The sequence below is a fragment of the Hoplias malabaricus genome, chromosome 3, assembly GCF_029633855.1.
Source record: "Hoplias malabaricus isolate fHopMal1 chromosome 3, fHopMal1.hap1, whole genome shotgun sequence".
NCBI classification, from domain to species: domain Eukaryota; kingdom Metazoa; phylum Chordata; class Actinopteri; order Characiformes; family Erythrinidae; genus Hoplias; species Hoplias malabaricus.
In genome coordinates, this window is record NC_089802.1 from 60,487,681 (window position 1) to 60,505,459 (window position 17,779).

Sequence of the window (17,779 nt, forward strand, 5' to 3'; positions counted from 1 at the left end):
CGCTGAATTATATATTTGTATATTCATATTGAGTTTCACTTGTTGTAGTTTTCGTACTAAAAACAATTCTTACATGTTTTACATATGCAGATTTCAATTATCCAAGTCACTTAAAATTAAACCGGAATTACTTTTGCTACTATGGGTAAATAACCTTTTTTCTGGTTGCCAGGTTGTCCTGTTTTTTTTTTTTTTTTTTTTTTTTGTTTCTTTTTAAAACCATCGTGACAGAAACAGTTCTCATAAAATCAACAGGAATGAGCAGCAGTCATCATCTGGAAAATTAATGAAACTACAGTCAATAATTTCAGAACGGGCTGATTTTTCAGGTTGATTTCTATATATTGATGGTGTGGATTAGGGAGTGAAAAAATCGTAAATGCATCTGGAAGAACTGAATATTTATAAAAGCAGCTCAGTTCTTACAGTTCTCTCGTGCTTGTTATCCAAAACCGCACAGTGAATGAACCCGTTTTCGAGAGTCCAAGTTCTATGGCATGCTTCGTGGAAAAAGGGTTCTAGAACGCTGGACTAGCCAATCCCAGGCCACGAAGGCTGGGCTTTTGCATTCTGCATCAGACTGTCCAATCCCAGGGCAGAAGGCGGGCCTGCGCGATTAGAGGTGGAAAACAAACCATAACACTTCGGAGCTCCCTCCCTGTACCACACATGACGTCATGCTAAACGGAGCAGCAGAAACAGTAGGACCCCCTCAGGGCTGGGTTTTAATGGAGAAAGTGTGACAAACTCTATTTATGCTGCGTGTTGGAAGTGAAAGAACTAGTTTACCTTGTTTCTGTGCAGAGTTTGAAGCCTATAAATTGCAATAAGCTTTGGTTCTACAACTAAAACACATAACAACATAACAAATAACAACAATACAAACACCCAACAACTCCATATATATAAATGAATTTTAATATATTCAAAAATAACTTAGGTGCTCTTGAAAAAAATAAACTGTACACTGTGGTATAATAACTGTGGAGTAGTGAGGCTTGCTACACCCAGTAAAGGCACAGTTTACATGTGATGACATAAGGGTTTCATACAGTTTGTGTCGAAAATAAAGATTACATCATAAAATATTTATATAAGTTACAAAAATATATATTTACATATCTGAACACATCCATTCACTTACAATAACATTGCTATATTTGCTTTGTTTCCACACAACAATATCAGTAATTCTGATAATATATAAACACATGTAATAGACTGAACACATAATTGTGCCTTTCAATGCACATTGTTACTTGCAGCACTGTGCAAATGTCAGAAGCTATCCATTCACTCATTCATTGCCTGTAACCACTGATCCATTTCAGAGTCTACCTGGAATCACTGGGCAGAAGGCAGGAACGAACCCTGCAGGGGGCGCCAGTCCATCACAGGGCACCACACACACCAATGGACACCAGCACCTTGCAAGAGACCACCCTTCATATATTTATGATGAGTCAAATGGCATTTACATATATTTAAATCATTATACAGATTTTTTTAAACCGGAAATTAAAGAAAGAATGGGCTTTCTATCATTTGCATTGTACTGCATTCTGCTTTCTTCACACTCCAGGTACTGGAGAATACAAGTTTAAAAAAAAAATCCCTTGACTCTGGAACCTGCCAAGATGCATCTTGTTCTACATCAGCTGATTCACAGGATATTTTTCCTTCTGTCTGTTGTTTTTATTTTGGCTACTGAGTGGGCAGCCAAGGCATTCCAACCAAAAATATAATACTTGTGTTGCTTTATATATTAAAAATCAAATTTAAGATTTTTAAATGAAGATATGTGAACATCACTGATCTTTTCCCAGGTCAGTGAATGGGGGAGAACTGGCACCAAGTCCCATGTTCAGAATGGCTCATCCACAGGGAGGATCTGTACAGGCTATGTCTGCTAGTCAGTGCAAATTGGAAGGTATAATAGCATCCGTCTATTCAACCATCCATCCATGATGAGGGGATGCCCTTCAGCTGCGTCTTAAGGGAGATGGTTTCTGATAAGTGTTGTCTTGGGTTCTTGGCTTGCGGTAGGCCCTCAGAGATGTGTCTGCCGACAGAGGACCGGACCTTCACAGTGGACCCTCGGGCTTCTTCTCCAGACTGTACTCTCTGGTTCTACCTACCTTCCAGCCTATCAAACCCAACATGGCAATGCCCATTAACTTAAAACCCACCTGCACTCCAAGATACCTGCAAGCAAACAAACAAACAAAATCATCTTCCTGGCTGCAATCATAATCATGATCAACATCTATTATTAACATCACTGTAAGAAATGCCACTAATTAGAGACAAAAAGGAGCTATTTGTATTTGAAGAACAGAGCACTCTGTTCTATTGTGTGCTATATTTCAGGCTGGATTCATTACAGGATTTAACTTATTCCTCTTCCCACCCAATCAAGCATTTTCTACTGATATTGATCCAGTACAAAAACCTTGTATTAGATCAATGCTCTCTCTGTCACAGAACAGAAAAAAACAATCAGACCACATTAGGAATATATATATAGGTCCAAAGATAGAACACACGTCTATATTTGTGATTACCCTTGATCTAAAGCTGTAAAAGCCTGTTTTACACAGAGGGAAATCCTTTTTGTTACCTCTTATTATGCCTTTTTTTAACAATACAAAGTTCAAGTCTAGAATGATGAGCTAACCTTTCCATCATTCAATAGTCTACTATCATTTTTGTCGTAGAGGCACAAAGCTATAATACCCATCACTTTAAAATGTTCAACTCTAAGAAGCCCTCATATGCATTTAGGTCAAGTGAGAACATTCCCATACCTGTTTCTAAGGAGGTTGTTGTCATAGTAACCACAGGCCAGCTTTTTACCACACTTGCTTCTCCACCAAATGCAGGTGGAGTCAATGGTTGCCCCAAACAGGGCTGGAGCAGGCAGCCATGCTGGACACAATGAGAAAAGAAAGTATGTTACATTTACTCTTGGACAACACATTGCTTGTGTGGGTGTGTGCTTGTTTGTGTGGATTTTTTCAGAAATGCTACAGCTCTTTTAGCAACATTTGTCAATGCTGGAGTGAAGTAAACAGGGTTTCCATGCCGCTATAGATGTGTATACTTAAAATGAGTCATTCAAGTGATATGTGGAAAAGTGGCAAGGAGTGGGTGCTTGACAGTCAGATCTTGAACTATAAGAACTATCAACCATGAATCAGGTTGTCATAAACAAGTGTATGTCTGTGTATATTTATGCTAATGTATATTTCCAAAACATTGCCAGTCTCAATAATTCTGTATTTGAGATCACGCTCACTCAAAGTAGCTTGATGTAAAACAGTTGATTTTTCAGTGCTGGTGACAGAAAAGGCTGATGCCCACAACACAAAATCTGCCATTTTATTTACTTCTTAATATGCCATGATCAGTGAACCTATATCTAGTTTCGGTGTGTATTTTGCTTCCTATTGTAAAATGATCTTGGATATGAAAAATCACTATATGAATCAATAACTAATTATTATTATAAAAAAAAATCTGTAGTACATCTGAACAATTTTGCAACACTCTATTTACTTCTTCACCTTTAACATATTTTCATTTAATATATGTTTATTAATTATGATATATGTTTTGAATATGATATTTGTTTAAGGTCCAACCCTTATCACGAAACTATAGTAAAACAATATCAGTCATCAGGCTGTGTACCCAATCGTTTTATGTAATAACTTTCGGTGAAGGGCTTTGGGCAAACTAAAACCGCTGTGATATTTTTGACTATTTTTAATATACACACATTATTGTATGCACTGAGATATGTACATGTGGAAGGTTTTGATTAACTGCTTTTTGGTACCAAGTTTTAAGAATAATTAAAATAATTAAAATAATCTGTCACCCATATGAGGTGACTTGCTGTGTAGGCCCCACTACCATTAAAAGCAGGGGCATTCATAGGCATTCTTTTCCTGTAACCATTAATACTCTCTGACCAGTAGGGGGTGCTAACCTACAGTAAATTTAGGACAGGTAAACTACTTTTTATTCTGCTCAAAACTATCCACACTGTGTATTCTGCAGTGTGAGCTGTACTCGCTCTGTGTAACTGTGATAGATGACCTTGTTTCAGGACTGAGCTTATGAAAGCCGATGCATTAATCTTCATGGAGAAAGGTGGGGGGATACTTTTCTCAAAATGACTCACACAGCATCTACTGAACAAGGCTAATGTCATCCCTATTACATAAGGTACCTCTATGAAACTACACATGCCCTCAAACGTAGTAGAATTTTTAGCTGGAGGGAGCGAGACTCAAGTGTAGAGTAAGATTTCGACTCACCAAGAATTCTCATTAGCAGGAACTGAACTCCTATGGCAAAAGACTTCTCCTCCTGAGGAACTGTTCTGTTTCAAATTAAATATAGACACACCTTTTCAGTGCAAAATACGATTGACTTAATTGTATTGATTAAGTGTATAATGTTACTAAAGAATATGAAAAAAACAACATGTTTTCTACATTATTTGTACATTATCATTTTCCCCCACACAGTTTGAAGAACAGCTGCTGGGTTTAAATGATGTAGTGGAGAGAGAGAGAGAAAGAGAGAGAGAGAGAGAGAGGTTTCCCATACCTAAGGACCATCATGTAGATAGGGTTGTGTGTGAAGCTGGCTGAGAGGGCTGCTATAGAGATGAGGAAGATGACAGGCAAAAGCAGGTGTGGGCAGCTGTTGGCACATGGGCCTGGTCTGGCGTTTCCAGTCACACACTTGCAGTTTGAGTACAACTGTGTACACAGAAAGGGGGCGCTGTTACACTTGGCCAAACAGTTGAAGATAAACAATGTATTGTGCTCTAGGAAACCTTTAAGGAAATTTCTAGGGAACCTGAACTACTAACGTTAATATAGTTTTCACCCATTAAACAACATTAGCCTGTGCAGGTGAGAGGAGAAATAATTAAGAAAAATGCAAATATGTACAACTATGTTACAACACTTTTTTTTGCACTTCTTTAATATGTTTCCACAAACTAATTCAGAGAGAGAGAGAAAGTGTGTGTGTGTCACTGTCAGAGTGTCTGTGAGAGAGAGACAGACAGATTTGCATATTCGCTGGATGTTTGGTGTTTGGGTGGTTGAAAACCTCTGCTCTAACATTCGCTGATTAATAATGGGTATATTCTAAAATCAGTAATTCAATAATACAGAATTATGTCAAATGTTTGTAGACTCCTGACACATTTAGTTCTTTAGTAATTAGTATGTTCTCATGGCTAAATGCCATCAAATGCTCACAAACGTTTTATAACGTCTAGCTTAAAGCTTTTTTTACAACAGCAGGAGTTGTTTCTGCAGGAATGGGGCACAATACCCTTTAGCGTTCTTGATGTCAGAAGTAAAGTTGGATAAGCAAATGTCAACAAACATTTAGGCATACAGAGTCCACGGTTTATGAAGTAATATACTGGATGAAATAATACTGAGAAAAAAAATATCATTAACTTAATGATAAGTTAAGTTACATGTAACTTAAGTACATGTGGTGTGACTATTGGGATGAATAAAACATCTTGCTTTTGGGAATAAGACGAGATCAAAACAATAGGATAATATATAATAAGTCAGTGGTTCCCTATTTGTTTTCCCTTGTGGAGATGAGAATTTTTGAGCCACCATTCCTCACCCCCAGTTCCTACACTTATACATTCATACATGCATGTTTTTTGTTTTGTTTTTTTGCTTCTAGACTCCACTGAAATTTATTTTAAACATACAAAACTGCAAGTGCTTACTGAACAAAACAAAATAAATTCATAAATCACCTTTAAAGCGGAATTATTACAAGTGATGTGCATTATGCAACTCATTGGAACCGCTGCTCTAAGTAGACTGTAACACTGCCTAGTTGTAGCTTTGTACTATCAACAGCCATTTGTTGTAATTTGCTTGTTTTGATAAATGAGAGAAAAGCCATCCACATACAAGTCTCATTTGTTCTACCTATTACGCAAGTCTGTAAGCTCTGGGTATCACAGAGTTTATTGAATATGTCTTTTCAACCAATAGCCTTTCCGGTTGTTCCTTAACTCATTTATTTACAAGATGTAACACTAACTGTTTTACACTGTTTGTTGCTCTACTTAAGGGTTTCCTCCTGTGTACATGTCTAATTAGGATCATATGGACTTGGAAATCGATTAGCCAATGAAGCATGCTCTGTCACACACTCTGCATTCTTTAGTGTTGCTGACCTTAACAAGCTACCAGTCGACTCCACTGACAAACTAAATGAGCTCCAGCAGAATGAAATCTATAGTCTTAACTTATATCTAAGGCCAGCATCCAAGTTAAGACATAAATGTGGCCTGAATAATAAAGCCCAAGGGTTTCTGACTCAGAAGGCTATATTAAGTGTGATGGTGTTTAAGTCTCTCACCTGGACTCGGTGTGGGTTTTTGGGGTCCAAGGTGAAGTTAGTGCAGCCTGCGTGGCAGGGTGAAATGTACTCGATGTTGTCATCACCACATACAGGGTTAAACACATGACTGGGGCAGGAACAGCTACTGTTGCACATATGGTTCATCCTGTCAGACATTAGCAAAAAGAAAGGCACGATGAGAGACTAACAATAGTGGACATGGGGAAACATTTCAGACAGTAACTACATACACAGTTTACAAGAATGTAAAATAATGGGCATAATATGTTTATATATATATATATATATATATATATATATATATATATATATATATATATATATATATATGCATATTTGTTTATACTAAAAAAAAGAACATACAAAGGCCATAAATCTATATAGAAAAATACTTTGTAGAAGGCTTTTTTAAAAGCTCCACTTTTCATGACAAAACAATTCCTTTTTGGTTACTGAACTGCAAAATGTGCCACATGAAACGTGATATACAGCTCTGGAAAAAAAATCAAGAGAGCACTCAAATTTTTTCTTAAATCAGCAGCTCTATATTTATTGCAGCAGTTCCATTCCAGTGTTTATTGAATTCCATCGCAGGTACATCTCATTCTACTTTATGAGTTACTGATTAGGTGATCTTATTTAGCAAAGAAAAGTATATATAAAAAAACATTGCTGTGGTTAAAACTGTCCTTTTGTAATTGAACCAGCTGGATGGGGTAAAAACAAACAAAAAATTGCTATAGTACCTGAAAAGCAATTGTAATAATATAAAAAAAAATCCCAAAAAACTGCAGGTCATGCCAAAAGAGTGGAAAAGAAAAGTTTTGAGTGAAGTAAGGAATGGTTCAAAGGATTAAGGTGCTTGCATCCTTGAAATTTCAAAGAAGTGTTTCATAAGAACAAGGTCAAGAAGCAAAGACTAGGGACATGAAAGCTACAAATGGGCACAGGGCGAAAATGACTCTCTACTTATCAGGATATCCGCCACCTTGTATGACTCCACCAACAACAACTGTTGGATGTGATCTACAAAAAGTAAGTCAAATGACAGCTGTGGTGAAGTGCAAAGTGAAAATAGTTTGGAACACTCTTCAAAGGGCAGGAATGAAGTCAATGACGAGCAAAGAAGAGCCAGGATGAGGTTTGCAAAAACCATAAGGATTGGACCATAGAGGACTGGAGTAAGATCATCATCTCTGATGTTTCCAATTTTCAGCTTTGCCCAATAGCTGGTGAACTATTGTTAAACGGAGTAAACAGAGACCTGGCAAGGCCTATATGCAAGTGTCTCTCACAAAATGTGAAATCTGGTGCAGAATCAGTGAGGATCTAGGGGTGTTTCAGCACATTTGAGCACATTTGTCTTTGTGCAGGATGCATGAATCAGGCCATGCAATGTCCAGACCAGAACCCCACTAAAAAACTCTGGAATGTGATCAAGAGGAAGTTGGATTGTCACAAGCCATAAAATCATCAACAGCCATGTGAAAATATTTTGGAGAACATGCCAAGAGGCATGAAAGCTGTGAGTGAAACCTGGTGTTAATGTTTATATATGTATACATTACTTTGTAATAACCTTTTTATTATTTTACCAGCTGATATTTTCTACCTATAAATGCTATAAAATAATATTTTTGTTTCCTAAAATTTTGTAGAAATGTTGCCAGTTGTTCATGGAATAAAAAAAACTGCCCATCTTAGATAAACTCACACCTATAAATTGTAAAACTAAAGAAACAATTTGATAATTTTGCAGTGGTCTTTCATCTTTTTGCAGAGCTGTACCTGATCTATTTCAATTTAGTGCGGGCAAGGGATAAACTGCACAACTTCTTTGTGCTGTATGTCTAGGCCTACACTGTTCACAGTTTCAGAAAGGGCTTGGATTGATTTAAATGCTGCTTCGAGCTTTCTCTGGAACATAATCACAGTTGAGAAGCTGACAGTGGGCTCAGAAAAGCCTCAGCAGGACATCACTCATAGTGTGCTGAATGACTGCTGCTTTGTGTTTGGACTTCGTAAGAGCTTTTGGCATAGATTGACACTATAATGATTTTACACCTCCGACTGTGTCACTGGTGCTGGAGTCAAAACAAGTACCTACCAAGCTAGCAATTCAATACTGACCAACTTTCAGCATGATTAAATTCCTCTGCAGCTGCTACAGAATGTTAATAACATATGGCTGCAAGGGGCTACACACAAATACAAGCCTGCACTTTGCAGAAAATAGTATTTAAGGTTGAATTTTATACTGTAATAATTTTACTTATATATTTTTTTACATTGTTCAAATGGTGCGAATTTTGGAGTCAGTCAATCCAGTCAGTAACCCCATGTCACCGACTAATAAACAACTCCAGAAGTCTATTTTCATTTGATGTAGTCCCGTGGCACACCGCTGAATTTAGCTTAGCACCGCACCTGTATTATAGTCTTCTCACTTCACATAATGGCAGCTGCATTACCAACAACATCTGTCCACTAGCATTATTTATCTCAGGACATCTCCTCTTTGATACATTATATATATATATATATATATATATATATATATATATATATATATATATATATATTAGCATTTATTGTGACAGCTCAAAATGTTAGCACTCCCATCTCAGGTCTGACTGTCAGCTGAGACATTACTGAGAATCTTTCAAGCCTGAATCACTATGTATCAAAACAGAGGATATCCAAATACATGCAGATTTGAAAAAGTATACTGTTAACATCTGAGATTGTTATTCATACAAATGTGCTCTGCTATATATCAATGAGTATTTCAGTTAAAACCAGAAAACAAACTTGGAAATACTAGAATGGATAAATGAAAAATGATCTGTAAATGGTCTGCCTAATTGTGTGTTCTGTGGAGCCTGGGTTTTTAATGTATGTGCTAAGTGCTGTTTCCTGTGTAAACTCCAGGGTTTGTAAATCCTTAGGCTTGTAAATAACATTATCCTCTCCACTCGAGTCTTATGAATGAAGTTTGCAGCTGGGTACACAGTCAAAATGCTCTCCAGAATGTTTAGTGGTTTCTCAAATAACTCAACCAAGCCAGGTTCAGTGTGTGTGTTTTAGTGGCTGAATCACCAAACTTTGAAGGACACTGACTTCAAGGGTCAGTGTTGAGCACCCCTCTAATACACTTTCTCATGCCTGCAAACACATATTTCTAATCAGTTACTTTGCATTTCTAATCAGTTACTGGTTGCTAATGACTTATTATGCCTACAACTTGCACATTTTAAAAAGCATCACAATAGGTTTACATTGGTCTATATACATTTCATAGGATAATTATTCAATCTCTGTCTACAATTTAATCTAATGGGTGCTCAAACATTTGCATATGACCCTATGCCAGATGTGATTACTCCAAGACAGTTGGGGACAACTGACATATACAGTGTTTTTGGAAGTAAACGGCTGCTGCTCACCCTTGGGATTCTTTGTTAGGGTAGACCCCAGCCACAGTCTGAGTAGGACAGCCCATGAAAAAAAGTGGGATACACAGGAGCACAGAGAATGTGAGGAAGACTATGGAGAATCGAGGGATGACTTTGAGTGACAGGCCTGTGCGCTTCATAATCACGCCTCCCAGCAACATCCCAAAGGCTACAGAGGGCAGATTAACAGCACCTGCCGGAAGATAAACAACCATCCATGAAAATGTAGCTTTTCAGTCTGATTACAAAGAGCACAAACAGCATCAGGTTTATTCTATATCAGCAGGGATACAACGGTACAAAATCAAAGCATCATGTGATCACTGATTGTGGTACCATAATTAATACACATTAGGATTAGCTTAATGAACCCCATCTTCATTTTTGTACACTGTTAGATATGTCAGCCATTTTTCTAATCAAAGCATGAAATTAATTGTAGAGTGATTTTAAGGGTACTACAATGCACTTGTAATATCTACTGAAGTCTACCACATCAGCTGAATGTATATCAGGGCACTCTGACAGTCCCTTGTTAAAGCACCAAAGAGCAGCTTGTGTTAATGTTAAAGGTGGCCTCTACAAAATAAAATAACCCAGAAGATTTGAAACTCTCAAAAAGAAACAGAAACTGTGTACAGTTAAAATCAAAGGCCAAATACAAAGTCACTGAATGCTAACTACTGGTCACTGACTAAGTGCAGCCATTTTAATTTTGTATTTTTCCTAATATCCGGCAATTTTCAATATGTTACAATAAGGTGTACAGCTATAAGCAAGAGGAACAAGAACTTCAGCTTCACTTAAGAGTTAAATTGTCTATGCAACTGGTGAATATTACTGTGAACTTGAGCAATATATTTTATCCCTGTCAACTAAACTATTAGGGTTTCACTAAAATAAATCCCTAAAAAATAATTGCACTTTTTCATAAAACACAGACAAAAAAAAAATCCCTCAAATGTAAACCTATGTAATTATCATCTGCTTTAATACCACCTTATATTTTTCAAAAGGTGAGTCATCCCATCCGTAAAGTAGGTCATGCTTACACTTGGCATATTCACCAAACTATGAACCAAGCAGGGTATTAGACTGGCCACCTTAATTCTAAATATGTTGCATAATTAAATGAAGCTGATACAGTGAGCTGATGCAGTGGTGCAGTTACGAACCAATCAGCAGACTGCTATATGCGGCTGAGGTGCTGTACTGCCGCTCCAGGAACTTGTTGAGGAAAGTGGCGAGTCCAGCCATCACAGAAGAGAAACAGCACTGAGTCAGAACCAGCAGCAAGAACAGGGGGCTCAGCAACAACTGGACAAACAGCCGTGGGAACACTGAAAACACACACAGGCATTCAAGTAAGCACAAACATGTTGAATGGGACATTCTAGAGTAGCCACAAACTCAAGCCAATTGAATAGTTGGTTAGGTGGGTTGTAAAACTCCCCCTCCTCTGGGCATAATCCAAAACCACTGAGACGATTTGGAGTGTTTTGTTTTGTTTTTTATCCAGAGTTAATCATCCAAAACTAATCATCAAAATTCAGTAACTCAGTATCCTCAGTAATGCTCTTGTGGCTGAATGAAATCACAGGGTATTGCTGCAAATCCATAATGATACCGTTAATTTCAGAAGAAAATCTGAATCAGCAGGTGTCAACAAAATATTGGATCTATAGGGTGTAACCCTCCAAAATAAGAAGGAAAGAGCAATGCAATAAATATTAAAAATAAATTAGTGAATTTATAACATCACATAATTCAAGATTTTTTCCCCTCTGGGACTGGTCAGAATGCTCACAGCAAAAAGGACAATACCTTAATGAACATGAGACTGTTGTATGAACAAGAAAAAAAACAAACAGCTTTTTCCATATCCCAGTTTAAAGCAACAAAGGTGATCAGGGTTCAAAAGCGGCCAATGAGTCACGAGACTTTTGACGGGCAGCGTGTTTAAAAACAAGTGCTCAGATGTACGTACATGCAGCTACACACACACACACACACACACACAAAGTATGGCGAGACGCACATGCACACAGAAACAAGTCGGCAACAAATGGTGCCCTGAGGGCTGGTAAAGTCATAAAGTGTTCGTCAGATCCTGTTACAGTGGAACGCTGAACAGACTTCATGCGTCAAGATAAAAGAGACAGGCAGACTGGCGGGGCCACTACCTGAATCTACTTGAACAAATAATTCAGCACTACACTGCTGAAACATAGACCCCGGAGTCAAATCACTGTGGAAGTGCACTGGAAATCATCAGCCTCTTTGTTTGCATTGTTCATGTCCGCTTTGTTTAGAAAAGTGTCCAAGTGTGTTATGTGGCTACAACACAATTCCCCTGTACGGAAGAGGTGTGGGCTTACTTTTGAGGAAATCCAGCATAGAGATGTCAGAGTCCTTGTGGTCGTCCTTCAAAACCTCACCTTTACTTCCAGCCACCTGCAAAATGAAAAAGCATTGTAGCAAAACAACCTGCTGAACACTCAAAATTCCCAGGTGGTTATAGGCACTTTTTTCTCTTTTTCTCTTTTTCTGCATGTTTCAAACAAGAAGAACTGGAAGAAATTCACGAGAATGACCACGACCTATTTTAAAGGAATGATGACAGTCAAGGTTTCCTCCAGTTCAGATCATATATATATTTCAATATTAGACGTAAAGAAGAGCCTGCATTTTTAAAAAGCTTGGATTTTCTTTCATTGCAAACTGTTTAAAAAAGTGAAGTTACCTAAAAAGTGATAGTTCAAGTTCCTTTTTTTTTTTGAGAGTGCATTGTGAGAAGGACTTTAAACTGTATATATATATATATATTTTTTTTTTAATTACATTTACTAAAACACATCAGCAACAACAGCACTCACATTTTCAACAGACATGGCTTTGGGAAAGAAGAAGTAGGGAAAAGACGTAAGAGCCAGTCCCCCTGCAGATATCAGCAAACCCATCCACCACGCGCCAACCCAGCGAGGGTCATTAGGGGTCAATTCCATACCTTGAAAATAAAGAGAGAAAGAAATACAAAGGAGAGTTGATGGGAAATTAAGATTAAATCCATGTGATCCATTGTGTACTGCGTTTTGTTCAGTCTGCTTCTCATAAATATCATAAATTCACTTCCCAAAATTCAAGCAACGTTCTCTCTTGTCCATCATCAGCTTTCACAATCCCTCTTCATCTACACAGCCAGGCAGTATATCCCAGACATCCAGCAGGCCCAAAGAAACCCGCTAACCTGAGGCTGTTAATGTGACCAAGATGAGTGCCCTAAAGGGTGTTACATTATTCTGGCGACAGTGGACAGGAGGACACTCTCCATCAAACAGGAGGATGGTCAGTTTTATTATCAGGGGCTGCAGGGAATAACTAATGTGACAGCAGCAGAGCTCAGTACTAAAGCAGGCCTGCAGGGATGTGCCAGTCAGGCTCAATAGAAGTGAAAGTACAGTCACTGTCATTAGAAACTAGATAGCTTTAGATTTGCTTTCAAACTGTCAAGCTGCCCTTTAAATTGGGTGCATATTATATTTCCATTTTACCTCCATTCTTGAGGTCCACTTGGGTTTTAAGTGGGTACTAAAAACAGTTCACTTTTGTATAACTATTTAAATCCATTTTCAACTGCTGTCATACTGTGAGTGAAACCGGTTCTGTTGGTCTGTCCTATAGCGTCTGTCATTCTAAACCAGCTGAAACACTCTTTATAACTTCAACAGATATAAGCAGAGCCTAACTTCCATAGGCTAAATAGATTATAGACAGTGTACATTACATCACAAAAATACAGCGATAAACAGGCTGTTTTGGAGCTTGATTTTGGGATTTCATAGCAATTAACGTGTTTGGAATTTAATTCAGGTAGTCTTGTTATTATGTAGGAAAATAATTGTTTAATATTTAAAAAAAAAATGTATATGTGGGTTATCAAGCCACATGAACCTTTGTGTTTTAGAGAAGTGGCTTTGCAACGGGGTCTGAATGTATGTTGTGGGGCACTTCCTGGTGTTTTTTTTGTTTTTTATTATATAACTGGCTTACACACTGGTTTCTACAAAATCATCTACTTCAGCTTGATCTAATCTATTAAATTGATGGTCAATTATCAATGTCTTTCTTGAGATGTCAGAAAAACACAAGCTGAAGTAAATCAAAATTCAGAAAAATCAAGAGAAATTAGAATAATTCTAAACACTCTATACCTGCACCGGCTTTATCCACATCCACATAGATGCGCAGCACTACAGAGCCCATGAGGTAGCCGAAGGCAGGTCCAAAAACAGCCACGGCAAAGAGAATGGCTGGAAGAGTAAAACATAGCAGTGTGAGAAGCATGCTACTAAAGCATGCTGGGAAAAACAATCTTATCAGACCAATGACACCCTAGTTTAGAGCTGCTAATCCTTAAATGCTTTTCTATCAGTTGCTAGTTACCAATGTAGAGAGGGGAATTTCCAGGCCCAGCAAAGTCATCCACGTACGAGATTCCAAAGGGTTGGATAGGGACGGAGCCAATTCCGAACATCAGCTGAGCCATGGCCATAAGCACCCACAGTTTAGTTTTATCCGCAACCTCTTTGCTGTCCTGCTTTTTACAAGCCTCAGTATTCGACTCATTTGCACGTAGAGTGAGAACAGTACACATGTCTTTCCTGCTACCTGTAGGGAAAACACACACACAAACACACTTAAAATGCTGCTTTCTAGTCATAATGTTATGGCTAATCAATGTACATACGTACATATATATATCCTACCCTCCACCAAAAGTTACATAATGCAGTTTCTGCAGTGCTGAACCCGGAGTAACAACGACAGAAGCTCTTTTCTCCCTATTACAGTGTAGTGAATAATCACAATGATTTTGAAGGTGTAATATTAAGTTAAAGTTCTACCTACTGTACCTTTAAGTCTAAAAGTTTGCAAAATGCTACAGTGAACAAAGTTCTTAGATGCACAGCCTCAACCCTGGTGATATCTATTACAGATGGATGCCAGGGTTTAATGCAGAGATGAAAGGTCATGCTCATACATTTGCTGTTGTTCATTTGCTCATAGAGGAACATTTTCTTTAACCCTGAGGTAATTAATTGATCCATTTTGCATGTTATCAATTTGTCAGCTTTGCCCTTGCTCATAAAAGATTAGGCTTTCCTTTTGTACCCCAACTTGACTGCTTCTATTAAAACATTCTGTATATCTCAACACATTCCTAGTTTTAAAATGCCAACTTATTTGGAAAAGGTCACAGGAATCAATTTCAAAACATGTTCAGGACACCGAAAGGTAAAAATTAAATCTAAATCTACTTTCTTTTATGCTCATTTGGTATAAACACAGGTCAAGTAGGAGGTTAAAGTCTTCCTTTGTGAGCAGCCACTTCTATAACACCATTGGAGAGCTCAACACCATTAGTGACGCAAGGTTATTTTCTGTGGAAATGGACTGTAATGTACAGATGCTGCAGATAGAGTGTGCGTGGAAAATGTTGACATCTTCCTTTAATAATAAAATGAATAAACTAAATAAACTAAGTCTGCAGAAAACTAAATGAGTCTGCAGTTCCAGGGGTTGAGCTCTTGTGCAATTTTGAACTAAACTGAGGGTTAATGACTAGCGTAATGGGTTTGACGTGTTTTTCTGACACATGACTGATGTTGATATTCCCTGAGTGGAGCCAGGTCTCTGTATGTAATGATAGTGTGAGGGGAGAACGAGGAAGAGTTGGGTAGAAGATGCTAAACAATATGCTGGAAAGATAATTAACATCTGGCACGCATTCTTTAAGTGCACAAATTAAATTATCACAGTTGACGCCAGTTTGAACAGAGTACCCATACGGGTCTCAAACCCACCATTTTATTTCATAATCTCTCACCACCTCTTCATTTCTACACACACTAACCCTCCCCACAATTCTCATGTCATACTGCCTCCACTGAAGCCAGACAGGGTTTTTTTTTTTGGTCTGCTTTCACTTTCAATCTCATTTGCTCTTCGGTTAAATTCTAAACCCTTCTAAATCTCCCCTTGCCTGGTGAGGGCATTTCTCATGTCTCCAGACTGACCTGAGAGCGGAGATTAATCTGACCATGGTGCAAAGGCCCTGAAGCAACTTCCTGCTGTTATTGTACAGTACAAATCATAAGACCTTGTCCTGTTTACAATGATTTTTATCACCGGTTAATGTTATTCTAAACTCCCACCTTGTTATGTCTAATTTTCTTTAAACAGAACACTTTGAGGCCTTTTTATCCAAATTGATGTTTTCATAAGTTCATAGCCCTTGGGCCTGTTCTCTACACACTGTGTACAAAACAATATTAAACACACACATACAAGTTTGTTTTCATACTTTTCAGAATGAGCTCATATATACATCCCATGTAAGTTATATAAAGTTCATAATGTAATAATAAATTATTACTGAAAAGTTTCTGCTTCACAGTTTCACTTCTCTGATTTCTAGATTCACAGAAGTTTTAATGTTACTTCTGACGACAGATAGACATTATTTCAGACCCATAGCAATAAGCTGCCTTCTCACAGTCAAAGGATGGACAAAGTTGATTATTTAAATCTATCTAAAAGGACAAAGAACTTTATTATTTGTGATCCCTCAAAGAGGAATACTCCATGCTATTAATCTAATGGCAATCAGTCTAGCCTTTACACTGAGGGCTTTGAAAACTCTAGCAGCCCTGCTGTGTCTGATCCACTCATACCAGCACCACACACACTAACAACACCATCACATCACTGTCACTGCAGTGCTGAGAACGATTCACATGTATACACACACTCGAGAGCAAACCTTTTAAGTTTTAGACACTTCTGGAAAGTGCCATGAACAGAGGAAAACTTAAACAAATAAATATTTGGTGTGAACAACCTTTGCTTTTAAAAGAGCATCGATTCTCTGAGGTACACTGGTGTGCAGGTTTTTAAGACACTCTGGTGGTGTGTTGTTCTGAGCATGTTGGTGAAATTGCCACAGCTGTTCTTAAGAGTTGGCTGTCTCAATTTCTTCTGTCTCTGCATGTAATCCCACACTGACTCAATGATGCTGAGATCAGGACTCTGTGGGGGCAATATCATCTGTTGTAGGACTCCGTGTTCTTGTTTTTACTGGAGATAACTCTTTATGACTTTGGCCTTGTATTTGGGGTCACTGTCATGCTGCAGAATAAATGTCAGACCAAGCTGACACCTCCCTGATAGAACTCCTTGATGGATAAGAAGCTGCCTGTCTTTCTCAGCAGTGAAGAGGCATTCATTTTGACCAAATCACAAACTCCTAAAGGGAACCTCCAACATACTTCAAGGTTGAATGAAGACGTTGATCAATGTAGCTTTCTCCAGCCCTTTGGCAGACACACTGCCTTCTGTTGGGAGCCAAAAATGTCTAATATTGTTTCTTCCATCCAGAGCACTTGCTACCACTTTTTTAGTCACAACCTTTCCATAAAGACCTTTCCTAGCAAGTCTTATGCAGACTGTAACTGGGTGTACCCCATGGTCCTTTGTGGATTTGTTAGTTCTGAGATGAGAACATTGCTAGATATCTTACAATTTCAAAATCTTTTTTTTTCTATTCTATAACTGAGGCTATTTTCTCAGTTTTTGTGGCTGACCACTGCATTTCTTGTCCTCAACTTTGTTTGTGCTTCTGAAAAAAAGCTTGGACAGCACTAGAAATATGTGTCAGCCACAAATTTCTGAAAGACCAGATGACCACCTTATATCTTGTGGCTGTACTCACTCTTGCCATGATGTAAGATCTAAAGGTTAAACTGCTACAGTCTACTACAGTCATGCATTTTTATTATGGTTGTCCCACACCCAGCATTGTTTCCTCTGCACAGCTGTTTCTGTTTCAGTGAAAC

At 38.0% G+C, this 17,779-nt stretch overlaps 1 protein-coding gene across 1 annotated transcript in view; it reads right to left on the reverse strand.

The window, feature by feature from the left end:
- Nucleotides 1-945: 945 nt before the first annotated feature.
- slco2a1 (solute carrier organic anion transporter family, member 2A1) overlaps nucleotides 946-17,779 on the reverse strand; it is a 31,882-nt gene continuing 15,048 nt past the window's right edge. The window contains exons 4-14 of the mRNA XM_066664384.1: nucleotides 14,328-14,552; nucleotides 14,096-14,194; nucleotides 12,761-12,891; nucleotides 12,263-12,338; nucleotides 11,060-11,224; nucleotides 9,876-10,077; nucleotides 6,427-6,574; nucleotides 4,621-4,775; nucleotides 4,326-4,390; nucleotides 2,808-2,928; nucleotides 946-2,205 (exon numbers count right to left, since the gene is read on the reverse strand). Coding sequence (XP_066520481.1) covers nucleotides 2,085-2,205; nucleotides 2,808-2,928; nucleotides 4,326-4,390; nucleotides 4,621-4,775; nucleotides 6,427-6,574; nucleotides 9,876-10,077; nucleotides 11,060-11,224; nucleotides 12,263-12,338; nucleotides 12,761-12,891; nucleotides 14,096-14,194; nucleotides 14,328-14,552 — 1,508 coding nt within the window. The 3' untranslated portion in view covers nucleotides 946-2,084. The remainder of the gene's footprint in view (nucleotides 2,206-2,807; nucleotides 2,929-4,325; nucleotides 4,391-4,620; nucleotides 4,776-6,426; nucleotides 6,575-9,875; nucleotides 10,078-11,059; nucleotides 11,225-12,262; nucleotides 12,339-12,760; nucleotides 12,892-14,095; nucleotides 14,195-14,327; nucleotides 14,553-17,779) is intronic.